At 49.4% G+C, this 25884-nt stretch overlaps 8 protein-coding genes across 16 annotated transcripts; 5 read left to right on the top strand and 3 right to left on the bottom strand.

Moving 5' to 3' along the window:
• Nucleotides 1-3: 3 nt before the first annotated feature.
• On the top strand, nucleotides 4-2552 carry FVEG_00787 (hypothetical protein). 6 transcript variants are annotated; one of them, XM_018887383.1, is made up of 4 exons: nucleotides 4-154; nucleotides 220-646; nucleotides 697-2143; nucleotides 2205-2552. In XM_018887383.1, the coding sequence occupies exons 2-3, from the start codon at nucleotides 268-270 to the stop codon at nucleotides 2031-2033; spliced, it is 1716 nt and encodes a 571-aa protein (XP_018743136.1). In that variant the 5' UTR covers nucleotides 4-154; nucleotides 220-267; the 3' UTR covers nucleotides 2034-2143; nucleotides 2205-2552. The 6 variants fall into 6 exon arrangements, with proteins under 6 accessions (XP_018743136.1, XP_018743135.1, XP_018743134.1 ...); XM_018887382.1 differs by having other exon boundaries at nucleotides 2201-2552; XM_018887381.1 differs by having other exon boundaries at nucleotides 4-646.
• FVEG_00788 (hypothetical protein) lies at nucleotides 647-6138 on the bottom strand. Of its 4 annotated transcripts, XM_018887389.1 has the most exons (4): nucleotides 4725-6117; nucleotides 4278-4382; nucleotides 4044-4223; nucleotides 647-3994 (listed from the first exon to the last, which is right to left on the bottom strand). In XM_018887389.1, exons 1-4 carry the CDS (start codon nucleotides 5479-5481, stop codon nucleotides 2847-2849), a joined length of 2190 nt encoding a protein of 729 aa, XP_018743142.1. In that variant the 5' UTR covers nucleotides 5482-6117; the 3' UTR covers nucleotides 647-2846. The 4 variants fall into 4 exon arrangements, with proteins under 4 accessions (XP_018743142.1, XP_018743140.1, XP_018743141.1 ...); XM_018887387.1 differs by having other exon boundaries at nucleotides 4278-6126; XM_018887388.1 differs by having other exon boundaries at nucleotides 4044-4382.
• A 300-nt stretch (nucleotides 6139-6438) lies between these two features.
• Nucleotides 6439-7112, top strand: FVEG_14731 (hypothetical protein; the record flags this gene model as incomplete). Its single annotated transcript, XM_018903702.1, has 3 exons — nucleotides 6439-6671; nucleotides 6722-6982; nucleotides 7028-7112. 3 exons carry the CDS (start codon nucleotides 6439-6441, stop codon nucleotides 7110-7112), a joined length of 579 nt encoding a protein of 192 aa, XP_018743143.1.
• Nucleotides 7113-8113: 1001 nt separating this feature from the next.
• On the top strand, nucleotides 8114-9419 carry FVEG_00789 (CAMK/CAMK1 protein kinase; the record flags this gene model as incomplete). The annotated part of the gene is made up of 2 exons (XM_018887390.1): nucleotides 8114-8287; nucleotides 8361-9419. The coding sequence occupies 2 exons, from the start codon at nucleotides 8114-8116 to the stop codon at nucleotides 9417-9419; spliced, it is 1233 nt and encodes a 410-aa protein (XP_018743144.1).
• Nucleotides 9420-10439: 1020 nt separating this feature from the next.
• Nucleotides 10440-13258, bottom strand: FVEG_00790 (hypothetical protein). The gene is made up of 2 exons (XM_018887391.1): nucleotides 12145-13258; nucleotides 10440-12088 (listed from the first exon to the last, which is right to left on the bottom strand). The coding sequence occupies exons 1-2, from the start codon at nucleotides 12555-12557 to the stop codon at nucleotides 11137-11139; spliced, it is 1365 nt and encodes a 454-aa protein (XP_018743145.1). The 5' UTR covers nucleotides 12558-13258; the 3' UTR covers nucleotides 10440-11136.
• An 874-nt stretch (nucleotides 13259-14132) lies between these two features.
• On the top strand, nucleotides 14133-14351 carry FVEG_00791 (hypothetical protein; the record flags this gene model as incomplete). The annotated part of the gene is made up of 1 exon (XM_018887392.1): nucleotides 14133-14351. One exon carries the CDS (start codon nucleotides 14133-14135, stop codon nucleotides 14349-14351), a length of 219 nt encoding a protein of 72 aa, XP_018743146.1.
• A 5312-nt stretch (nucleotides 14352-19663) lies between these two features.
• On the bottom strand, nucleotides 19664-22290 carry FVEG_00792 (hypothetical protein). Its single transcript, XM_018887393.1, has 2 exons — nucleotides 21057-22290; nucleotides 19664-21003 (listed from the first exon to the last, which is right to left on the bottom strand). The coding sequence occupies exons 1-2, from the start codon at nucleotides 22207-22209 to the stop codon at nucleotides 20180-20182; spliced, it is 1977 nt and encodes a 658-aa protein (XP_018743147.1). The 5' UTR covers nucleotides 22210-22290; the 3' UTR covers nucleotides 19664-20179.
• A 366-nt stretch (nucleotides 22291-22656) lies between these two features.
• FVEG_00793 (polynucleotide 5'-hydroxyl-kinase GRC3) lies at nucleotides 22657-25826 on the top strand. The gene is made up of 5 exons (XM_018887394.1): nucleotides 22657-22812; nucleotides 22868-23117; nucleotides 23167-23302; nucleotides 23349-23636; nucleotides 23684-25826. The coding sequence occupies exons 1-5, from the start codon at nucleotides 22764-22766 to the stop codon at nucleotides 25169-25171; spliced, it is 2211 nt and encodes a 736-aa protein (XP_018743148.1). The 5' UTR covers nucleotides 22657-22763; the 3' UTR covers nucleotides 25172-25826.
• The last annotated feature ends 58 nt before the right edge of the window (nucleotides 25827-25884 follow it).

Raw genomic sequence — 25884 nt, 5'->3', positions numbered from 1 at the left:
GTAGGGTAGGATATAGATCGGGATGCCCAGAAGTGCTGACCAATTAGGTTGATGCAATTTGCATGCTGTCCTCCTTGGAGATTGTTGACCAAGCCAATCATGAAATCACATATCTTGTCTTCTTGAGCTATATTCATCGACTAGGACCTCATAAGTAAGTACACGAACGTAGCCGAGTTTCATCCAATTGACTTATATATTCCTGGTTTATCTCATCAGAAACTGTGCGAGCCCTTGTTCGGATTCCAGCCAAAGGCAACTCAGCTCATGATGGGCTGGCCATATGAGTTCCTCACTCTAACAGTTGAGGAAAAGCACCAGCGTCGCCTGAGCCTCGACTACTACGCACATATAGCACATCTCTCTGCTTTCGTACCGGCGCTATTATTTCTCGTCATTCGACTCGTCAATCGTGTGCGCAAGGGCCGTAACAGCGGGTATCATCAAGTTCCAGGTTCACCAGGCGTCAAAGCGAATCGACAACGATGGATCTCTAGAGTTATAGATAAAGGCCCCATTGTGCAGTGGTGGCTAGGTGAGGACGTAGTATTCATGGGAAGTAATTGGGGACAACGTGATGAATGGGTTTTGGGTACTGCTTGGACAGCATGGCTGTTAGTCCTGAGCGTTCATGGCACAGGCAAGGGTATGTAAAGTCCGTCTCGGATTCATATGGGTTTGTTGCTGACAATACAGACTATCTACATCTCACAAAGCGAGTGGGCATCGTTGCAACATCTCAGATGCCTATCCAGTATCTCCTGGCTCTCAAAGCGCTCAACCCTTACGCATACCTGCTTCACTCATCTCACGAGCATCTCAATCGATATCATCGTGTGCTTGGTCGCATTATCTACTCCCTGCTCATACTCCATGCTATCTTATACAACATCTTCTTCATAGAATCTGGCATATGGTTCAAACGTTTCTTCGCCCCGGTTGTATTTGCAGGTGTTGCTGGCTTCACTGTTCTCCATGTGCTTAACGGTACAGCCATGGCTCGCGTTCGTCAGGCTTCATACCGACTCTTCTTCATCGTTCACCTCTTTGGAGCCTTTGCTATCCCCCCATTAGTCTACTATCATGCACCGTCCTCACGGTTCTATATTGCCGAGGCCGTTGGTGTCTTCGTTCTTGACCTTGCTGCACGAAAGATCACCACCATCACAGCTCCCGCTACCATCGAAGCTATTCCTAGCACAAGTCTCGTCAAAGTCTCTGCCAAGCTTCCAGCTCCAAAGATTGCCAAGTACACCAGCCGCCCCGGATCTCACATCTATCTCAGCGTCCCTGCGGCTTCGCGACCAGGAATTGGGCAATTTTCAGCTCCTTATCTCGTCTTCGAGTTTCTTTATAATCCCTTCACTGTGGCATTTACCAACCAGGAGACGGGTGAGTTGACATTCGTCGCACGCACAAGAAATGGCCCCATGACGAATCGTCTGCACCATCTATCCTCAACTACCAACGCTGGAGGGTTGACTGAGAAGGTCGAACTTAATATTGAGGGCCCTTATGGTGCCATTGGAAAGACGTTCAACGACCTCATCAATTCAGGTATCAGCCGTATACTCATTGTGGCTGGTGGTGTGGGAGCAACATTTGCTGTACCACTCTATCACGCTGTTCTAGCTGAGAACTCAACCACGAATGTCCAGCTCGTTTGGGCCGTTCGAAGTGCAGGCGACGCAACCTGGGCCGCCTCGACTCCCACTGGCAAGTCTCTTCTCGACGACGATCAAGTGCAGCTCTTCCTCACAGGAGACATGGGTGTTGCCAATGACAGCGACAACGCAGCTGGTGTTGAAATGAACAACTTATCTCAACCGAGCACTCGTCCTGTCGTTCGAAACAGCAAAAGGCCTGATCTACAAAAGATCGTTGACGATACGTTCCAAAAGGGTCAGCAGGATAGTGTGGCTATTCTGGTCTGCGGTCCTGTCGAGATGAGCCGAGAGCTACGCAAGAGTGTGACGCCGTGGGTGATGAAGGGACGCAAAGTCTGGTGGCACAATGAAAGTTTTGGATGGTAGAAGGGAAGGCGATGTATGACGATCACCATGGCAGCTCCTTTTCAGCCTGAAGGATGTTGGTTGAGAGTGTCGAGTTAGCAAATAGATCACACAAAACAGCAACGTCGGTTGTAAGCCTTCCGAATCTCCACAGCCTTCCACAAACTAACTTAGATTGCCATGTCGAGCTAGAAGTAGCTGCTTTGCGACCCCTGGACTGTCTTGAAGGTGGTTGGTACGAAAGCGTTGTCGCGTGTAGAAAACTGTAGAGACGGTTATGCCTTGCAGAGAAGACCCTTTACCACCGGGGCCTGGTTCAAGAGGTCAGTCATGCCCCCACGAACCTGGCATCGCAGGGAAACTCGAAAAGAATAGGAAGCTGCTCCAATAGTGAGCGCACTATGAATATCTAAAGACCACGTTGGGTATCTTAGGTTCAAAACACCAGCCATACCTCATCCTATAGCAATTCGGTATAGGATGCACACCGATACAACACCGCCGTCGTTAAAGGCCATACTATCATATTCTATGCTCGCGCGAGGTGTAGTCTCCTCCTTGCTAAACCATCATAATAGCCATCAAGAATTTCGTCCATCAACGCCTCACCCATCTTCCGACCTTACTAATAGCGCACCACACTCCATTATCTAACCCTAAGTAGGGATGCCGTTAAGACGGCGTGAAATCTAGAATATGAGTAAAAGAACAAGAGAATACCAGAAATCCCAGCATCTAAAAGAAACCGTAACCTTTGGTGGTATCATAAGAGGGTGCCATCAGCCACACACAATATCTCATCTTCATCAAGAGCTCACAGATTGTCGTTCAGTCTCACTGCCGGTATCTAGCCAGCTGCGCCATGATATTCTGAACTTGAACCGCTGCATCTCCGTTCGACGGTGGCTGTGGCCCATGCCCGTACGAAGCTCCATATGGGCCTGAAGGGTGCTGCTGTTGTTGATGATGCGGCACCGCACCATTCCCACCCAGACTTCCAAGTAGTGCCTGGATGTCGGGTTGAGGTGCTCCAGCTGCTGCTGCACTTGAACCACCTTGAGCAGGCGCTGGGTTTTGGACGCCCCCTTGAACCTGTGCAAGCAATTGCTGAAGTGACGCAGGGTCGAGCTGACCCATCATGGTCGCGATGTCAGCGACGTTGACTGGAGAAGGCTGCTGTTGACCGTAATGTGAGGGAGGGGGAGGGCCAGGGTAATTGGCCGCAGGCGCTTGATACGGGGGCTGACCTCCATAAGGAGCACTGCCATAGCCGTTTCCTCGGTATGTTTGACCATAGCTAGGAGGGCCTCCTGATGCCTTGGCTTGAAGAATAACCTTGGCTGCAGTAGCGGGGTCCAGGTTTTCGTACTGATCATATCGAACATTGTTGGAGCCAGCGGAGCGATCAAAGGCCTGTACCGGAATCTTGCCCGAGCTTTGCGCTCGAATATCGAGATCAACAACGGCATGAACACCTTCAGCCGCTTGCCGCTGAACTACCATGTCCTTGGGAATCCTAGGATGCAGGAACATAACCTCAGACCTGAGGCCTTGGGACTTGAAAGCTTGCTCTACCCAGTTGACAAAGTCGCGATTTACATCTGGCTGAAGGATGACCTGTACGTCAGGGACGTCTGCGCCATACCTCCGTGGGAGATCAAGCTCAGCCTCATGTCGGGGTCGCCCATAAGGGTTCGGGCTTCTTCGTCGATAATTGTTGTCCTTGCCGTTGCGACTGTATCCTGGGGACCGAGATCGTGCACGCCCCCTGCTGTTGTCATAGAAGCCTCGATCTCGACCATACGACTCATCTCTTCCGTAATCGTTGCGATGAGGAGAATGACCACGACCAGATCGATAATCATCCCGGGTCTGGTGGCCTTGCCGTTCATTTCGACGGCCACTGTCGCGGGTTTTGTTTCTGTCTGGGCTTCGAGCCTTGTCCTTTTTTGATTTGTCTTGGGCCCGCGATACTTCTAGATCTGGATAGCGTTAGAAGCACAATATGTAAAGACAGCAAGCACTACTTACGAATTCTACGACCCTTGATCTCGATGCCCTGCAGATTATCCATTGCTCTCTGTCCTTCCTCAATAGAATGGTACTGGACGAAGCCGTACGCAGATTTGAGTGAGATTTGAGCAATCCTCCCGAACCGATGAAATAGATCGAAGACATCCTGTTTTGACACCTTGTCGCTCGAGAGATTGCCTGTAGCGAATATGTGAGCGCCATTTTTGGACGCGCCGGACGCGGATCGTGTACCAATAAAAATGCGTGAACCCTCTGGGAAACGGTCCCATTTGGCCTCAGCTATATACTGGTTTTCGTCGGCTAAGAATTGATTCCATTGGCGCTCATATTCGGAATCTTGGGCTTGATCAGTATTATAGAGAGCAGGTTTGGGTGAGTATGGAGGGGCGTTCATAGAAGTGATGGCAGTAGGCGACTGGAGACCGGAGCCAAGCGGGACCGGAAATTCACCCAGAGTATCAGGGACTGCAGCAGGCGCGCCAGTTGCCACATAAGTGGATGGCTGCCCGGGTGTAGGGGGCGCAGCTAGGTTCGAGGGAATAGTGGCATTGATGCTAGGTGGGTGGTGCTGCGAGGCATACGTCTGAGGAACTGCCTGTGATAGCGGAGGCCTCGGTGGAAGAGAAGCTGACGACGAGAAGGCTGAAGACGGAATAGCAGACTCGGAAGAATGTTCACCTAAGACGGACGGAGCATTATGTGTGTTGGAGTTGGAAGGCGCTGTGAGATCAGCAACCAGGCGTTGAATATCAGCTGAGGGACTGGCAGTGCTGGTAGCGTTACTGGCGCCCGGCTTGGCCGTGCTTGGAGACGACGTTTGCTGGTTGGATGGCTGCGACGTAAAGGTATTCGCGACGCCGGCAGCTTGAGCTTCGGAGGAAGCATTGGAAGTAGTTGATATCGCAGACTGGCCTGGCTGGGCCGACAAGGATGATTCATGAACGACATGGGAGACTTGAGATGTGCGATTTGTCAAATGATCGGATGAAAGAGAAATTTCGTTGGATTCTCGTGGTAGCGATGATACATCTTGTGGCTCGACGACTCCGTCTTCACCCTCCTCCGCCCCAATTGGTGAATCAAAAGTCTTTGCGTAATCGTCATTGCTGTCGGGTAGTTCTTGTTCAACCTGAGGCTGCGGCACTTGCTGGGCGGCCACGTCTGTGTCGTCTTCACCATAAGGGTCGTTGAGGCTGTCGTCATCTACGATATCGTCATCACCACCAGCCCCTGATATAGGCTCAAGATTAGGGGCCTTGCTCATAGAGCCATTGGCGTCGGTAGCGGCAGCGGCAGCGGCAGCAACCATGGCGTCGATGGTCTCGACGGTCTCTTGAAGTACAGGGACCGCCAACGAGGTGGCTGAATGAACAGGTGATGGGGAGACCGGGGAGAGGTTGGCAGTCGCCTGAAGCTCTGCCTCGGGTTCTGTCATTTAATTAAGGCTGAGGTTGGAGATTGGTGTGCAGTATATGGGACGACCTTCTGAAGCAGCGCTGGTCGTACAAACAATGCAAACCAAGAGATGGTGCAACTGATGATCAAACAAATGAGCTCGGCTCCTTGGTCAGCGAGAAGTGCCGCCAGGCGACGGCCTGGCGCAAGACGGAAGCTGGAAGCGTGATGGAATAGACGGAGTGGCGGTCAAAGCACCCTCAGACGAAATACGAAAAGGTCGACTTGTAGACCAAATGGACGCAGGATGACAAGAAGCCACGAAAGAATCGGCACTCTCACCAGTTGGTCACTAGAAAGATAGAAGACGACTCGACCAGCTTTTTTGACAGGGGAGGCAGTCGGGTAGAGGGTTTTGCGACGTCGGAGCTTGGCTAATCGCGCCAAATGAGTTGAGTTCTCCAGAAGACTGGGGCTCAGACACAGGCACGTGAGAGTATAGGAAGATGGGCTAGAGAGAGTATCTAGAGTCGCGACACCGAGAGCATTGAAGATGGCGGCACGAGTGAAGTCGACGATGTGTCGCAGGCTGAGGGAAATGAGCAGATGAAGGTTGAAAAGGTGAGGTAGGTCGATTGGGTTAAGTAAGGCAAGGTAATTTAGGCCAGGCCTGGCAGGGCAAGTCAGAGACCGAGACAGGTGAAAGGCTGGGTTTCGGGATCCCAATTGAGGCTGATCGGGCGCAGGCGGGAACCACAACTAACGACAGGCTACTCCAGAATTGGCAAGGCGGTCAACAAATCATTTGTGTTTGGCTCACAACCAAGATCTCAGCCACAGACAAGCATCAGGCGAAAGCCAAGAGTTTGAGAGACCCAAACTTCAGATGTTATGAGACATCGAACTCGGAGGATTAGCAAGCCAAAATATTCTTTTTCTATTACTCACCTGTCAGATTTAATAAATAACTTGGATCGCTCGACTGTTATATTTCACGATGCTTCAGCGACACTTTGCTCTGGCGCCGCGTCCAAGAACCGTTCCAGCATATCTGACAAACCGCCCATTTGCGCCTCGGTTCAAGAGATACCAGGCCTTCGACACCGGGCTCGATCAAGAGGCTCTTTCTGAAGCTCGCTCGTGGTTTCAATCTTTCAGCTCATCACAGCTGCCGCGAGGAAATACCACATACGCCCGCTCGAGTGGACCAGGAGGTCAACATGTCAATAAGTATACACGTAATTACAAGCAAGCAAGTCTTTAGCACTCACAGGTGAAAGGACCGAAACAAAAGCAATCACAGCGTATCCATTGGGACAACTGCTGTCAGTACTCCCCAAGTCATTACATCCTGGCATTCGCAAGTCCAGGTACTACACAGCAACCAATGACTCTTTGACCTTCCAAGCCCAAGATTCACGATCACGGGATGCGAATGCGGAAGACAACAGAAGAAAGCTCATTGAGGAGGTAACAAGCATCTACAAAGATGTGATACCTGCTGAGACAAGCGCGGAAAAGAAAAAGAAATATGAGGAGATGTCAGTCGCTTTATTTGTTGTATAACAATTGCTTACATCAATTAGTGGCAGAAGATTCCACGAAACAAGGATAAAACAGAAGAAGTTTACCAGCGCAAAGAAACAATCACGGAGAGGGCCTTCTGACTGAGCAAACATCAGTCAAACAAAGCGAGACAAAACCAGCAGTATTAAATTGATGGCGATATAAAGATGCCTTTAGCTTGCGAAGAGGTATGTGGATGGAGTACGAATCTCGATATAATTCTGAAACCTTCTTGAAAAGAAACATCCTGTTCTTTATCGACACTACCGAGCAATACCGAAGTTCAGATGGCGAAAGCCAAAATTGTACGCACAAATTAAAAGAAATGAAGCAGTCACTATTTGATTTAGCTTGAAAGCAAACAATAGCGGCAGATGGTCCAAGGTTCCTCAGCAGGTGACTACTGCGCCTCCGTATCAGTAGACTGATGGGACTGAAATGAGACCCGACAAGAACAGAGCATGGTTTCTCTCAGGGAACAGAAACCACAATTATGATGCGTTTGAAGGCGAAATATCGTCATTGTCACTCCGCACCATTGATAGGTAAGGGTCATGAACTGCCATACCTCCTTTTATGCATGGTATCTAGCCCCGTGAACATGGGGCAGCTCACTAGGTACTGAGAAGAGGGATACGGAGGCACATCTGATGGCCTGGCATTCATAATTGTGATCACTGCCGGGAACCAATTCTTCTCGTACTTTACCAATTAAGCGTCCAGAACTAAAACGCCTTGAGCGTTATTGTCCATTGTCATTCTCTCACCCATCCATCATCTTTCAGCTAGACTTTGTCTGACACAACCCCACCCACCTCTCTAGCCCCGACCCTACTGACCAACCCAACCGAACCCCTTCACTTCAGCCCATCAGCATCGCCATCTCGACTGCTGATATCTACTCTCTCCAACTCGGTTGTTCTCGATTCCTGTGTTTCTCTCTTCAACAACAGACGCCCATTTCTCCGAACCAGACAATCTTATTATATCTCGTACTGCACCCTGACGCCGCGCGACAGGCCACCCCCTCCGCTCTGCGGGGCATCGCGATCTTCTTATCACCTCTCCGTCTCGACTCGTCTCAACTTCGACGCCATATTCTCATAATGGACTCTGCAGCCCGCCAACAACCCCAAGTCCAGCCCTGTAGATACAAGGTTGGCAAGACACTGGGAGCTGGCTCATATTCCGTCGTCAAAGAATGTGTCCACATAGACACTGGCCGTTACTATGCGGCTAAGGTCATCAATAAGCGGCTCATGGCTGGTCGCGAACACATGGTGAGGATTGCTCTATTGGATCCTGAAACTCCTGTTCTGTTGTCCTTTTTTAACACGCCATGCGCAATGCTAGGTTCGCAACGAAATCGCCGTGCTCAAGAAGGTCTCTATGGGCCACCAAAATATCCTTACTCTTGTCGACTATTTCGAGACCATGAACAACCTCTACCTCGTCACCGATCTTGCACTCGGTGGTGAGCTTTTCGACCGAATCTGCCGAAAGGGCTCCTATTTTGAGTCAGATGCTGCCGATCTGGTTCGCGCCACATTGTCAGCTGTCGCGTACCTCCATGACCATGGTATCGTTCATCGTGACTTAAAGCCTGAAAATCTACTCTTCCGAACCCCCGAGGACAACGCAGACCTGCTTATTGCAGACTTTGGACTTTCACGGATCATGGATGAGGAACAGTTTCACGTTCTGACTACAACCTGTGGTACTCCTGGATATATGGCTCCCGAGATTTTCAAGAAGACAGGTCATGGCAAACCTGTAGATCTCTGGGCTCTCGGTGTCATCACCTACTTCTTGCTTTGTGGTTATACCCCTTTCGATCGCGACTCTGACTTCGAGGAGATGCAGGCCATTCTCAACGCAGATTACAGTTTTACACCTATTGAATACTGGCGTGGCGTTTCCAGTCACGCCAAGGACTTCATCCAGCGCTGCCTGACTATCGATTCTACTAAGCGTATCACTGCCCATGAGGCTCTCCAGCATCCATTTGTCGCCGGCTTTATCAACGCCGAGGGAGAGAGCCAGAACCTTCTGCCTAATATCAAGAAGAACTTCAACGCTCGCCGGACTCTACATGCAGCCATTGATACTGTTCGTGCTATCAATAAGCTGCGTGAGGCTCAAAGTGGGATGATGGATGGAGCTCGTTCAAAGGAACCCGGCCGTGGCGCTGCGCGACAGCAGCCGCCTACCAACAAAAAGGGAGATAGTGCCATCTCAATGGGCAGCAACCAACCAAAGGATAGTGGATATGGAACTCAGACAGAGACGGACGTCGTTATGGGCAACACATCAGCATCCAATGTCCCCTCTTCATTGCAGCCTGGAAACAACGGAAATAGGGTCATCGAGACATCCAAGGGACTCTGGAGTGCGCCTGCGCCAAAGAGGTAGAGACAGATTGGGATCGATGTGTCTGAGTTGTTTAGAAATCTGTGAAGGAGATATATCAAAGGGAAACTACCTATTGTGAGACGAAAACATGCTAGAAGAATGATGGTTTAACGTTATGAGGAGGAAATTTTGTAACCCGGCATTTGCGTTATAAAGCGGGTGGGACATACGCATGTGCAATGAGGAGGAGAGCGAGGACCAACAGCGATTTGGCTACATGTATTTTCAACAACGGACCGCAGGCACGCCGTTTGCAACGACTGGAAGGAAGAATCAGTATTTCTATTTCCCATACATTTTCCATTTCTATTTCAGGTTTGGTCTTGGTATTTGCAACGCCTTTTGTGAAACCTCCTTTTCGAGATTCTTGCTGTAGAGACCCGTGACTTCGAGGCCCGGGCCAGACATAATTATCACTGCTTGTGTTATTTTCGGGAAGATGGATTCATGGCCTGTAGCCCCTTTTGGAATCCTCGACATCCAGTATAATGTATGTGCCTTAAATGACTCGCCTGTTGGCAGCAGCAGATATTAGGCGGAGTAGGGTCTTCTAATATCTTGTGGCCCTATTGTGTGTTATATGCCAGAGTGCCTTATTTCTGACAAATATGGAGAGCGCCTTACTTCGTAAATCAAATACTGTTTTCAAAAGACATGAATGGATTAACTCGGAGTTGGAAATTGTCTTGCTTGAAAGTTGAGCAATGATCAAGAGTTTCAGATCACATGCTTGTACAACTTATATTTGTGTACAACCTAGAATAACAGATCGACAAACTGACTCTGATACTTCTCAAGTCATGATGACAAAGAGAATTTCAGGACACAGCACTTGCGAATGCCAAGAGGTCTAGAGTGCCGTGCAGACTTGGCGTTCCTAATGCCGCTGAACAGAAGACGGAGGGACTATTTGGGGCCAGATGAAGATCGACATGTTGAGATTTACGTATCATGAACGGGCCCAGCTGATCGCGTGCCAGCTGCAACATTTGAACGAGGGACGTCAAGCGGCATATTGGTACGGTGTTCTTATTGGGTTTCATCAAAGATTTACAAGGTACTTTCACTCGGTGAACAGGATGTGACAGAAACAATGTGCTGTCAATTCTTCTAGCTGCTGATATCTAGCGAATGGTATCTTTTGTATTCCTTTTCCTTTTGACCAAAGTCAGCCCACCACCTTGCGCCGCCCGGCTTTTGCTCTCCAGGATCATCCAGGATTCGGCTGTGAGCCAGCTGTCCTTCCTATCTCCTCCTCCTCCTCATGAGTAGGGGTTGCTTGTCATAAAGCATGTCCCTCTCGAGTCGTCGTCCAGGCTCTCTAGCGAGCGTGTCGGTGCATGACATGGCGTCGTCTCATGTCCATACACGAATTAAACTACCTCTGGTTGTAAACATTACTCTATTCAGCTCCGGTTTTGTCCTTCCGCAGGGTATACATTAAGACGGGACGCATCAGCCCCTTGAACCCATTATTACAGTTTGCCGTCTGGCCCTGACGGCCCTGCGTCAGAATCCAGTATCTGCCGTAGTAAAGCACCGTGTTGCGCCATTTCGCTGTGCCGAAGAATGCCAAAGATGTTATCAAAAAAAAAATATAAGGTCGAAGATTAAAAAGGGTTCGGGGCATTAAAATCGTAAAATCCCAACGAGTCGCTTCGTTTCCCCGGTGGGATGAGTGTCCGAGGGTAGCCGTATTATTACTCGGTCGTGCCAATTATCGCACCACCATAACTTCACTCAGCTCCACATCTCGAGCAGGAGCGTTGCCGTCCCAGAGCTGTCCATTGTTGTCCATATCCATGAGCATCCCGGGAAGGGCTTCTTCGGAGAGAGTAGGGCTTAAGGTTCCGCTGCTAGAACTGCAGCTGGAGCTGGCAACAGTCCAGCCATCGCTGGAGTCGGCGCGAGCGCGTCCAAGCAGACCCATACCGAAATACTCGCCATACTCCTCGTCAGAAATGGCGGTGCGGTCGCCATACTCCACGTACTCGTACTCCCATCGTGTGATCTTTCCCTCCTGTCGTCGGGGTAACCATCGGGCCTTTGCTGCGTAGAAAAAGCAAGAGGCAATCAAGCCACCGACCACCAAGTCAATGGCATAATGGTGGCTGAGGTACATGGTGGCCCAGCAGACCCATCCAGCGTACATAATGAAGTAGGTTCGGAATTGGGGGAAACAGTGAGACATGAAGAGAGCCTCGAGAACAGCGTTCGCGGCGTGGAGCGAGGGGAAAGCGCCGAAAGGAACAGGTGCAGTGCTGAAGTTGGTCGTGTAGAGGTCGATGCCAAAAATGGCGTCGATGCGGGCGAGTCCAGCAGGAGATCCAGGCATGCCGTAGGCAGCAGGTTCAAGGCCGTGCTCCATCTCGTACCAAGGTGGCGCACAGGGGAAGAGAAGCTGGATGGTGACACCCAGAATGCTCATCCAGCCAAAGGTGCGAGCCCAGACAGGGGCGGTACCTGGGGCAGCAAAGACGAACATGAGCAGGGCGCAGACTACAGGAGCACCAAAATGACACAGGCCGTAGGGGATCCAGGCAAGAATGTCGAGAACCGAGTGTTGATGAGCGGAGAGAATGCTAGACAGATTGGCACCGTACAAGACGTTCTCGAGGGCGGGCAGCACGCGGACCCAAATATGAGGTCGGTACTCGTTGGGGATGAATCTTCAAAAAAGAATTGTTAGCAGGTGATAGGTTTGACCCTTGGAATCAACACATACCGGCTACAAAAGAAATACAATAGCCAGGTCCAGATTGTCACTGATGGCAAAAAGAATTGACGTGTGGCAGGCATAAGCAGAACCCAAACACTACCAATGATAGCTAGGAGCTTGACACCAGGAGCCGGGGGGGCAATCCAGAAGGAGAAGAGAACCAGGAGGCCAACAACAGCATATTGGAGATCTGACGTCCTCCAATGATGCTTCTGGAGATCACGAACACCATCCCAGGCGTTGAAAGAGGTTTTGAGACTGGTGATCTCCTCATTGCCAGGTCTCGATTTCGATTTGGTGCGTCGGCGGCCAATTCGATATCTGTGAGGAACGGTGTTGAGGAACGGCAGATTAACGTGCTCGGGCCAAAGTAGCTGGAGCTTGGGCTTCCCCGAAAGGGTGGCGGAGAAGTCGTTCATGGTGAAGGTCGATTGAGAAAGTTGTTTGAATCGACAGAACGGTGGTTCGAAAGGGGGCGTGTGATGATAATTTGTAGCGTAGCGCAAGATAATTCTCGAAGAAATTCGTAACGCTTAGTCGGTAACCCAATATGAATACCCCAAAAGCTACCTCATATCCAAGTTGACCTATTTACTTGACTTGCACGCATACAACGATGGTCGGAATCGTCGGGATGGCCGTCTAGAGCGATGGTTGTCGAGTCGCAGAGAAGGGAGGCAGCACGCGACAAGGACGCCACACAAAGAAGATGTGAGGCTAGGACCTGAAGTCGTGACGGAGGAAGATAGATGCTTTAACAAGGTGCGAATCTAAGACGAAACCAAGCCGAGGATCGAGGAAAGAAAGGAAGGGAGGGAAGAACAAGGTGGAGGTGAGGAAATGGGAGTAGTAATATGAAGAAAGTGGAGGGAGTGGAGGAGAGAGTGATCGAGGATGATGACGAGGTGCAGGAAAGTGATGCACCAGGGGGCGTGTACCAGTGCAGCTGGCCACTAGAAGCGCTGAAAAACCAAGGTCTTTACAGCTGATTTTGCAACCGTAGTCCGCTAAAGAGCACAAATTCAACAGGGCACGTCGCGCAGGATTCCAGTGGGCGCTAAGCTACTGCCCCCATCACACTCCACTGACATTAGCTTCTTCCAAGGGGCCCGTACCGCAGGATTTTCCTCGTCCTTCATCTCAAATGAGTCCGGATGCTGCGGGAGGAGTCATCGATACAAGGGTTTGGGGTACCGGCCAGTCAACAAGCCTCAGTGGGGCGTTGTGCATGGATGACACCAGGGTCGCCTGGAGATTACACTGGAGACAGCGCCTAGGCCTAATCAGCTCTTCTCTGACGCTTAGACGGAGCTCTTTTGTCACTGCGAAGCCAATCAATCAAGACGACACAAACAAAGTTGCTGACATAGCACACTGGCCGGACATCACGGAGCAACGGGGTTTGCGGCAGCCCGAATCAAGGCGTATTACCGTAATTTCCTTCAAAGCCGCTGCCAAGCCTGATAGGCGGGCTGAGTCGCGTGAGAATTCACCCTGTCTAAATAACGCTAACTTCCATGTTCCGCGTATTTTATCGCCAAAACTTTACCGGCCACGTTTTAAACTAAGGGGGAGATGAGATTACCTAGTATGTATTTACCAGCCCAGACAGGCCTACCCTCGATCAATAAAGTCAAATGGGCCGCAGAGCATCTGTTCTCCTCTTGACTTGACTTGTCTTAGTCATTTGATATGACCACTCACAGTGTAGGAATCGGAGGCAGCCCATGCCCCAGTGATCCATGAACCAACTGCACTCACTCCATGCGCGTAGTGCATCATTTCAGCCTTGGCATAGCTGCTGGGCAACGACTGACTGAAAACGTCAACGGCCGGCACCTTGCCAACGCAAGCGACCAAGTCTTCCGGGCAAGTCCACATTGATTAGGTAGGTAGGTAGGTAGGGAGGGAGTTAAACTCCAATAAATTTTCCGATCAGACTGGCTGTCACAATCAATTGCTGCAAGCATGGCGTCGGGGGCTCGCCAAGCTCCATGGACTCCGAGGTCCCGACTCCGACTTTATCACATCACCATCTGGAACGAATGAGATTGGATCTGCCGACGCGGATGCACACACACAGCCAGCACGAGGCTTTTCGCTTTCTGACCTCAGCGAGACCCGTGATCCCATGTGCTAGATTGCACTGCGCTGATAATGACAAGACGAGACAAGAACAAACCATGTTCATGACGAGTCTTTGGGTGGCCTGATCAATACAAAGACCCGCTCCTCGATTGCACCTTTGTTTTCTGCCATTGATCAGGGTCCGTGGTCAATCAATGATGGTGGCTGATACTTGAAGAAAACGTCACCCTCAGAAACGGTTCCCAGACGGTGTCACTTGGCTTCCTCCACAGGATAGGCATTCTGACTGAACGGACGGGAGAGACTCTTTGTTCTGATGGCAGCGTCATGACTGTGGCACAGTGACATGCGCCTGGAAAACAGCCTACAGTAAATTCGATTATGGGGACAGACTAAACCAATCAGTCCAGAACGGGAATCTAGGTTGGTGAGTCCGCGTGCCCAGCAGCCAGTCGCGGTTATAGGTTGTAAGATACCTATGACTATGACGATCGCTGGCTCAATCTAACATGACAGCTAACTGTTGATTTCTTAGGTTGAACAGCTCATATCCATGTGTTGGCAGTAACATAAGGTATGTAAATACAAGGTTGCAGTTAGGTGTCGAGAAAGCCTGTCTCCTGCTTGCGGTTGAAACATGGAAGCGACCCGGGGATATCCTCAAGGGGACACTTCCGCTGAGGTCATAATCAATATGCGCACGCCAGGAAACTTCCTGCAGCTCATAGTTGCCTGGGTCTTTATTATTATGAGTTTTGTCATCCATGCACCGGTCGCTCCGCCACGGAGCATGGCTTTAACTGTTCAACAAAAGCCAATCGACAATCAATCAGAAAATTATTGAGCAAAAATTCAGTTATGCTCCTTCTGAAAAATATGTTGCACAAGAGCTCCACTGCAAAGTTTCACAGGCCGCAAACCGAGATGGATGATGAATAACGAACCACTGAGAAGCAATATCAAAGACAAGGATCAGCTCTCTCTTTTGACGCTAACAAGGAGCTGGGGCCACTGCATCTTTTTTTCGTCGCATTCAATGTGGAAGCGAAAAAGCGATATGCGTCCAGTACTTAGGTACTAACCTCAAGGTACTCGCGGCCGATGTACCTTTTCCAATTTCGCTGCTTCCTCCATGGACGATGCTTACCATCCGTGGCTGTCCATGGAGGCTTTCGACGCAGCTAGGAAAGGATATTCTAATCCATGCTTACCTACTCACACCTGTCCTTCATTGACAACTTGCATACTCCGTACGCTGCTGCCTTAACCTACCTAAGCTCCAGAGCTCCTTGTCTTGTGATGCAAGTATCAAGCTAACACATATTACGCTGGATGGAAGACATGGATACTTCTACAGTTTTGGATAATCAAGGTTGCAAGCCTCAATGCTAATGGTACCAATTCGAGCTGCGGCAATGGCGTGCTCTAACTCATGTTGGCGTTTTATTAGGTAGCCATTGACTATCGCCGACCTCTGGATTGTGAGCACGAGATTTGTTTCTGGGCACTTGCCAAAGTCGTATAAGCAGCCAATTGATATTAATTGTCAGTCCAGAAAGACCTGAGCGCATTCTGGGCTGGAATAGACGTACTCGTGATTGAGTTTTTCGACAGCTTCCGATTACCAATTTTATACTCAGCCCTGCTGTTGACGAAATTGTTGGGGGCTCTCCGTGTAACAGTTCCAGTGTTCCCAGCTACAGAGTACAAGCGCTTCGAATTCAAGGGTCAGCTTCAGATACCTAGTCCATTTCACAGGCCATAGGCGCGCGCAGCCCATCCCGTCACTCAGGAGACATACACACGACAAGGGACATAGTAACCCCACGAAACACCTAAACTTTTCCCTTGTCATTTTTGCTGCATCTCGACGCTCACTCGGATGCGACGGAAGATGGTTTCCCGTTGACGGTTTACACAAAGGAAACCGTTTGAGCTTTTCTGGCCATTGAGCGAATCAACAGCCAATTAGATATATTTAGCGCGGCAAGCCTCATCGTCATGACGGTGACGTCCTGCTAGAGGGAAAAGAAGGTTATGAACTAAACGCATCCTCGGTCAAGAGCTTTTCGGTATTCGCTCCAACTCCGACGCGGAGTTTTCGATGTGCTGTGCGACACTAAAAAACCAATGGAGGAGGCTCTTAACGGTCGCTCGGGTCTTATTTGTCAATGCGTGAGGCGCGCGCCCCGATGTGAGACAAGGTGCGAGGCCATAATGCGAGGAAATTGAACGTGGATAGCGTGGATCCTCCGTTCGGGACGGAAGAGAATAAGCAGAACGAGCAGTGGAGGCTCAGGGTCTGAGAGAGATTGGGAGGGTCTCACTGAACAGGGATCACGAAACTCATCCAGTCCCTTGGATAGAACAGGTCGATTGCTGTCTTGTCGCAGCGCATTATCTTACTGATAAACAACCTGATCAGTATATTGCAATCTCTTTAACACGTTGTCGATGCAGCCGCCCGTGCACGGATCCAACTTGATTGAAACATCTATGCCACAGCTGCAAAAGCCAAGGTCGAATTGAGGCGGAATGGCCCAAGTTCAGGAGATCGCCCAGGGTCCCCTACCTGCGCACGAGACACTGTCACTTGCGATACGCTAGTCAATTGGGAATATGATGGGACGGCTTACGGAGTAAGTAGTTTCAACTTTCAACCCAATCTCAAAGACAGTTCTAGGTACGGAGTACTTTGATTATTATGCTTGATAATATTGCAAACGAATGTGCTTATGAGAAGGCAAGAAACAGATCATGTCGGTTGGCCTGATATGTACATAACATTGTTTAGGCAGAGTCTTGGCCTCGGCTGTTACTCGATATGCCGTTAGTGTCTAACACTTCATGATAAGCACATGCTGAGCTTCAGTTAACAGGCTTGCTCTGAGCTCATCTACTTTGGTCTTCTTGCTGATGCTTGAATGTCTGGCCAGAAGCGAAGGGACATACAGTACGTGTCTGATTGGGGGTCGCTGGTCCAGACCGCATTGTGTGAACACAGGTATGATGACTGCTGAATACTGTTGCATGCCTCTCGCCCTGCCTGCAGGACATGAAAGACCAACGCGGTATGCAAGCACACGCCAACAGAGACTAATGCCCAATCAGAAATGCATCAAGGTTGATTCTTACTGGACAAACAGTGATGACTGCTACTCTAGCTCCAGATCCATGCCCCCGTGAGCGACAACTCCAAGGTATATCATGGATCAGGTGTCATGATGCCAATAAAGCCTGGTTTGAAAGCCCAATACAGAGGCGGTCAATGCGACGACATCCGAGCGAGCCGCCATAATGGGTAGTATTGGATTGACGATACAGAGTACGATCCGTACTCTGTATCCGTAATGTCAACCCAATTGTCACCACCCTCTCCTGTGCACTGTACTTGGGCTAAAGTCTGAGTGAGACAGAGTGCAATTAACAACTGACTAAACGAAATTTTCGTTCTTGAGCCCCAAAAATCGATCATGACGGCTGATTACCTTAACTTAGTTCCCACAGCGGGTTCAATCTTTGCGAAGTCCGCCGAGGTCCCACCTAATTCAGGGCTATCGAACTTTGCTTTCCGCGTTTGGTTCATTGACTCGGCCGATTTCTTAAGACTTTTTTTTTTTTTTTTTTTATTTAAAAAAAAAAAAAAAAAAAAAAAAAAAAAAAAAAAAATCTCACTAATTTAGGGCAATGTTCGTTCAGAAGTCGGGTCTCAGCCTATTGACGGATAAGAAAAAAAGAAGAAAAATCTAGCAACTTTCTCTCAGTCACGGACCCGCGGTCGGTAGTTTTCGGCCTGCGTTTGCAGTCGGGGTCCAGCAGAACACCGACCGACATTAGCATGGGACGATTATCGATACAACGAACGAATGCGTATCCGTACAGTATTGTCAGTCGGTCTCCTGATATGATTGATTGCCTGAATTAAGATTCCCGTTGTCCGAAAAAAAAAATCTTTTCCAAGTGCCCGTGTATGCGGTTCCTTCAAGCTTTGGTCGGTCTTCAACTTTATTAGGCCATAAGTTACCTACCTACCTATGTACATATTGTCTATCGTTGCACTCTAAAGATCGAGCTCGTGCAATGCACGTGGTTAATGGTTGTCCCCAGCTTTCTGCTGCGTGACATACATACATACACCTTGTCTGCATTTCTGCTATTGAATGGCATGTTCAGTGATACGTCATGTCGTCTTCCAAAGTTTTCTAACACTTTTGTTTTTCGAAAGATCCATGTAGTAAATAGTGCGAGGACGTGAGACATAGCATTCCTCAGTGATCAATTTGACTCGTGTTTGCCAGATTCGAGCAAAATCCTTGTTGCTACTGGCTACATACTACTAGTATTGTTCAAGGAAGCTATCCCAGTGTTGCTTGAGATGTCTTACACAACATTAGTAGCCAATTACTTTGGTATTCTTTGGCCGAATGACCTCGTTCGTGATCTCTAGCCCCCCACATCTGAATGGCAGCTAGAGACCGCAACCAGCGACGATCGGCTCTTATCATCACTATATGGACTGGTCAACGCTGTCAACTCAGCCGGGATATTAGCTCGATACCTTGTCTAGCCTATAAGGCTGGCGGTGAGAGACGTATACAATCTATCCTTAGATGTCGGCGTAGACCTAGAGCTTCAACTTAGACGCATGATCCTAACAACTCTTTCAGGCATCAGATCGGCCGCCCAGTTATTCATCGTGATCCTGGAGAATCAGATCTAGCATCGCCTTCAGTGACAGGTACACTCGACTCTCATATTCTCTATCATTCCGCATCCGTTGTATTTATTGACAGTCTTTCCGTTCATCTCTAATACGCAATCGTGTCAAAACATGGCCGCATTGAGGCTCCAAAATATAGCGAACGTCATCGTCATATTCCATCCATGGACACCCTAAGGTGCTAATGAGAGGCGGGGGGGTGTTCTTTCGAACGGTAGACTAAAAAGCCTTACGTACATCGTTTCTGACTTGATTCTGCCGCCTGTCACCCGATATTTTGGGGAATTGACTTTTCTCGTGAATTCAGTGGCACACGAAGGGGATAATCGTTTCATATTCTAACAGTAGCTTGTCTACTTGTCCACAGAGAAGAGTGCCTGAACGTTGGCTGCTTATGGAATTTATGGCATTCTTACATTATCGAAATATAATAGTTATCTTGAGCTGAATAGGAAAGAAGCGAACCCAGCTTCCAAATAAATATCTTGCGAGTGACATGTTATTGCCTGTATGTGGTGATAGCTTCACCAAGTTTGTTAGGTACAGGGTAGGTGTATATAACAGCACAGAAGATAGCGGTTTGCATTGCCAGATCGCTTGTTATGGCTATAAACTTTGCTGTAATGACTCAACTTTCGAGCACAGGTCAAGGCATTAACCAATTGTGACAACCTTTGCCAGGCCCTGACACAGTCACAAAATGCAGTGTGGAACCAAGGTTTGTTTTGTTCTGGCATTGACTACACTATCTCACAAACATCCTTCTATCGAACGATGCTGATGCCCAAAAGTCAAGCTAATAAAGATCCACGTGGATCCTCGCAGAAGGGGCATCTTTTTCGATTCTCTCCCTTCGTCACTCCTCTTACACTATCCTCAAAGAACTCAACCCCTTTTTCTTTTACATTTGCTACCAAAATGCACCACCAACGCCAAGCCGCTGAAATCCAGAGACAGATGTCTCGCTGCGGGTTTGAAATGCTTTGAATGATCAAGGCATGCGAGAAAAAAAAAGCAACATCTCCTATGCGCATCCAACACCATATGCGTGCCCACAATAACTGATAATGCCAATAATGGTGTATGCCGTGTCAGATAGACAGAGATGCACATCGATAGCATACCTAGGCACTAAGCTTTCTGAAATACTGTCATATATCGAGCTCTGCACTACTTTCTGCGGGCTCTGTGTTTACCCTTGACATTTTGAGGATTGTTCTTCACAGCAGAACGCTATTCCGAGGAAGATAGAGGCACAGGGGGGACTACAGGGGTCTCCTTCTTGCCTGAGGGAGTCTTCTTGCCATCTTTATCCTTGCGCTTTCTGGCTCGTTTCTCCTTACCCTGGCTAGGTGAGGCAGAAGGCTGCGATGCAGGAGCGCGCGCAGGAGAGGACCTGGTAGGGGAGGAGTGGGGGATAGAGGGTATGGGTACCACGCTCTGTCGGGGAGCGGGGACAGAAGCCTCCTTGACCTTCCTTTGCTTCTTGCTGCTTGCTGCAGGCGTGGAGGAAGACTTGGGAGTGGGAGTTCCTATTGTGGGGATTGCGGGAGGCAAGACAGGGGTGTACTTCTTTGCGACTGCAGACGTTGGCTCAGAGCCCAGGTCGGGGCTTCCAGCTCGGGCTGTCTTTTGCTTCTTGGACTTGCTCGCTGCAAGCTTAGCCTCCTCTTGAAGTTGCTCGGCTACGGCGACGGCATCATCTTCAGAGGCTGCTAGCTTTCGCTTGTTCTTGCGCGTATCAGAAGTTGGTGCTTCGGCTGGGGGCTCGGGGATGCTCTGTCCCTTCTTCTGCTTCTTGTCAGAAGTCTCCTTTGACTTGCGCTTCTTTTCCTTCTTGGCAGCTTTGGCCGACAGAATGGGAGCATCGCCCATCTCGACGTCCTCGTCATCCCCGATGCTTCCCATGGGTTCGTTGACTCCAATGGGTTGGTATCGAGCCCTTAGACCAGTGGGCTGAGCACGAGGGGCTGGCTTGGGAAGAGGAGCAACAGACTTAGTGGAGCCAAGTTGTGTGATCTTCTTGACCTGCATAACTTGGTCGATCTGCTTGGTGACTGATTTATAAATTAGTGGAGAATATCGTAAACGTAACGGCTGGGGAACTTACCGGGCTGGTATTGAGGGCGATCAGAGGGAATCATGATTTGGATATTTCCCCTGGGGGCAATACTCTCGAAGGACACACCATAGTCCTCGCCATTGTGAGAAAACAGCCTATCGGTAGACTGAGATTGGTTCATGGGGATCTCGAGATTCTGAACAACTGAGATGGGCACGTTGGAAGGAACTGTGAAGTACCAAAATTGCTTGCCCTCTAGGTTCGCCTTGTTGCAGATCTCAGCAACATCGCGGCCGTTTGTGCCATCATCGCCCTTGCGAAGCACAAAGTCGGGAGCAATGAAGTTGGGGAGGGCGAGCTGTCCTTCGCGATCCTCAATGTGCATGGATTCATCAACCATCTCATCATCAGAATCCTCCTCGCTTGAAGAACTGTCTGACTCGGGAGCGACAGGCTTAGCGGCAGGTTTAGCAGCAAGTTTCACATTCTGCTCTTTATCCTCGCTTTCACTGTCGCTGCCCTCGCTTTCACTGTCTGACGTAGTAGCAGCTTTGCCATTCAGAGCAGGCTTAGCCTTGGCATCGGCTTCATCCTCGCTTTCGTCCTCACTGGAAGTGTCGCTGGTGGAGGCAGAGTCTTCTTGCTTTTTGGTGGATGGCTTGGGTGCCTTATCGTCTTCCTCATCGCTGTCACTGTCGCTCCCTGACTCCGAAGAGCTCGAGGTGCTCTCGGACGCCTTTGCAGGAGTTGTGCCGTTAGTCTTTGCTTTGGGTTTTTCGTCGTCAGACTCGTCTTCGCTGCTCGAATCGCTAGAGGCTTGAGGATTAGACTTGGCAGGAGCAGTTTTCACAATAGTGCTCTTTTTGGACGCGTTGCGCTCGGCATCGCTATCGGCGATTTCATCATCTTTGCTACGACGGCGTGGAGTGGCAGAAGTAGGTTTGGTGGCACTGGTGAGTTTGGAGATAAAATCGGCCGGGTCATCGCTGCTACTATCGCTGTCACTTCCACTTCCTGACTCATCATCGTCATCCCCATCGTTGTTGGCGAAAATGTTGTTTGGGTCGCTTGACTCTTTCTTGATAGTTGCAGCACGGCTGCCGGGGCGGCGGTTGAACTGCGCTTCAGCCGATAGGCCCTTCTTTGTGTTCTCTATGTGCTTGTTGAGGGAGTGAACCTTGAAGGGTTCCTTAGGTGCCATCTTGGGCAGACTTTTCTGTGGATCTTTTCGGAGGTGAGGGTGCAATTGTCGGAACGAGGTTGATAAAGGTGAAGATGAAGTTGCTGGAAAATAAATTTTGGGAGATGCCGCGCTAGTGGGGCAACCCACTAAGTTATCTTGGGTTAACTGTAGGCCGACGCGCCTCTGTCGTGTAGATAGATATCCGGTGATAGGTGACGCAAAATCAATGTGACTGGTCAAAAGAAGTAAGGTTTTACGCACTTCAAGTGAGATATCGAGGAAATCCTAGTTATCAATGAGTCGCTGGTAGGTACTATCCCTTTTCATAAGTACAATTATACGCCCGGTGTCGAGTGAATAAGGTAGAGATGCAGGTAACGCGAAATGATTTTTTCTTATCGATAAGACCGTACGCACCTTCAAGACGTTTTAGCCTTGATCGCATGCGATGTTCATCAGCTCTATGACTGTTGAATAATCACTCTCCAGTGATTTATCGCTTCCTTTTAATTTTGCCTGGACTGATCATATTCAACGTCAACATTTAAGTCTTAACATAGCCATTCTCAGCCATGTCCTCTCACAAAAAACGAAGAATTGAAGGTGTCAATGCCACAAAGCGTAAGTGTTACACTCTTTGCCGGGTCTTTCGATCGTGCTAAGTCACATAATAAAGCGATGAGTGCTATTGCTGCTCTTGCTGCTCGGCGGAGAGAGGCTGCGGCCTCTTCGACGTCCGCGCAACAATCCTCAGAATGCGACGAGAAACAACCTACCAGCAACGTCAACTACTTCAGTCCACTTCAAAAGGGAAACAGTCAAGTCGGAACTCCGTCAACTCCTAAGAAAAGTGCAGTAAAGGCTCCTAGGCCACAGTGTGTAACTGAGACGCCTGCCGCACATTCTAAAAGCCATGTAATGGCAAGGTATATGACCCGGCATCACCAGCTTCGACATCGCTCATCAGCTTCTCAGTCGGCCACCAGGATCTATAAGTCCTGAATTCGGGACAGCTCAAAGGGCCATACCATACTCATCATTTCGATTATCCGATCAAAACCACCGAGTTAAGAAGGGAGGTGTGGTAGAACTACGACTTTCTGGCAAAGAGGTAAACTTCGTGCCTCGCTCTGAAAAACTCTTGACTGACTTAGCAGCGATTTACAATCATTGGGAGTTTTGGTATCAAAGTGATTCAAGGTGAGGTAGTGTTGGCTGGTGCCACTCTCTATCCTGCTGAAACCATTGAATGGGTTCACGCCCCTTACTGCCATGCAGTGCCCGTATTACGGACGAAGGAGCAGACAAGACTAGAGCTGCATCCAGATAAAATGGCTCAAGGTCTGCGCCAGTTGAGCCGTTTATCTCCTCTATTCAGGAAAATGTGGAACGAACCACCTGAGGGAGACTCAACCAAGTCAAATAAAGAAGTAACTTTTCAGATTGTAAGTTTTCTTACCTGCTATGAAAGTGTTTACTAATGTTTTTATAGGTCCAAACGCCAGAAGATGCTCCTAAGAAATGCATCATCCAAGAATTAGACTCGCTAGCTGCGTGGAACAGGAAGCTTTCATGCCTGGTGACGACCAGCCGAGAGAAGCCATCTCTCTCAACGTTGATTTGCGGCCCCAAGTCGGCCGGAAAGTCTACTCTTTCGAGACTGTTTCTGAACCGGCTTTTAACAGATCGATCTCATAGACAGACCTTGCGAGGTGTTGTGGTGATGGACCTAGATCCAGGCCAACCAGAATATGCGCCAGCTGGGACTTTGTCACTCGTGTTTGTGACGAAGCCGAATCTAGGGGCACCATTCACACACCCGGGGATCAGAGACACTGCTTCGAACGTCGTTCGTTGCCATTCAATGGCCTCCGTAACACCAGCGTCCGACCCCGATCTCTACCTGGCATGTGCCGTTGATCTATTTGATACGTACAACAAAAGTTTTGCGGGTGTTCCTCTCATCATCAATACACCAGGGTGGATTCTTGGAACTGGGCTCGATCTTCTCTGTGCCTTGGTCAGGATGATGAAGCCTGAAGAAGTATTATATATGTCTGAAGATGGCCCTTCAGAAACAGTCGATGCGTTACGGGCTGCAACAGAAACCACGTTTACAGAATTACCGTCCCAGCAGTCTGAATTTACATCAAGAACCGCTGCTCATCTGAGAGCGATGCAGACCATGTCTTATTTTCACTTACAAGATCTAGCTTTGACGACAACGAAGCAAACTGACATCACCCAAAGGTTGAAGTGGAACCCATCGCCACTTTCTTTCAGACCACCCTTACTTGTACGATATTCCTCCAAGAAAGGGATCTTCGGTTTGGTATCGTACGATTATCAATGTCCACCGGAGTTGTTGGCCGATACAGTGAACGGACTGGTCCTGGCGGCAGTTGAGATAGAGGATGTGAAAGCATTTTCCAGATTCACCCAAGACCAGGTCTCTGCCGATATATCATCGAAGCTCACGAAGCTTGACGCAGCAAGCAAAGATGAGGCTCTCCAGATGGTATCAACAAGTCCGGAAGGTATTCCTTACATTCCCAACTACAATGATGCTGCTTTGGACCCCCGGTATTCTCGAACTATTGGGCTGGTTCTCCTGCGAGGTATTGACACAAAATCACACACCTTGCAGCTTACCACACCAATTCCAGCAGAAGAGTTCAAACACATAAAATCTGAAGGCAGAGACATTGTTTTGCTCCACGGCAAGTTTGATACCCCAAGTTGGGCCTATACCGAAGATCTTTATGAGAGAGCTGGGGCCGACGAGGGGAACGACACAATACTTGAAGTTACGGACGAGGACACAGACGACGATAAGTCAGAGGCCGAACCAGAAGACGTTGACAGAGTTAGCGATTTGACAGAAGTTCCCTGGGTGGAGGTGCTAAAAGGGAGCCAGAGACGGCCAGTTGGCTCAAGAGTTTGGAGGGTCCGTAGGGATCTAGGCCGCAACAATGCTTGAGACTAGTCCGCAAGAGTACTGGGAGTCAACAGATCGGCGATGATGGTGGCTGCGACCATCTGCTAGACTGCTACCACTCGCTAGCGACCGTTGACCACCCGAGGGTGGGGTTTTGAACCGGCACTTGAAAGCAATTGCCATGTGGCGAGCTCGGCACTGAAGAACTAAAAACGAGTTGGCTGAGCTGAGACTTAGTGACAAGATTGGTCAGCCTCAACTAGGAATCTAGTTAATGGCTCACACAAACGCTCAGACGATCGTAGGCGAAAGAAGTGAAGCAGGTCTTAAGTCGGTGAGGCATGGATGCCAAAGAAGAACAAGTCGCGATGATAAGTTGGAACTATCGCAGCCCTTGGGCCCGATTAGCCAACTCCTTGACGTGTCAGCTCTCGGCCCCAGACATTGGCCTGATGTAACATCGTTCCCACCTTTGGCTTGTTTCGAGAGCATGATATGGAGTAGATGACATGTCATAAACATCCTCGTGGTCAGATTGACGCTATGCACAATTCGCTAGTCTTGGTAAATGGGACAGTGCCAATAGTTACACAGGGAATACGGGCACTAGTTGAAGTCAGGCCATTTTGGCAGATTCTAGACCGAGTGTATCAACTTCTCCGAAGAATAGAATTGAAGCAAATTCCGGATGCTACCAATAATCGTCCAGCTCGTGGAAGTCGAGATGAGTGTTCTTGCATGACATCCTTAGCATC

This window comes from Fusarium verticillioides, chromosome 1, assembly GCF_000149555.1.
Source record: "Fusarium verticillioides 7600 chromosome 1, whole genome shotgun sequence".
In the NCBI taxonomy this organism is placed as follows: domain Eukaryota; kingdom Fungi; phylum Ascomycota; class Sordariomycetes; order Hypocreales; family Nectriaceae; genus Fusarium; species Fusarium verticillioides.
Note: the sequence above shows the minus strand (reverse complement) of the source record. Positions and strands in the feature narration are given on the sequence as shown.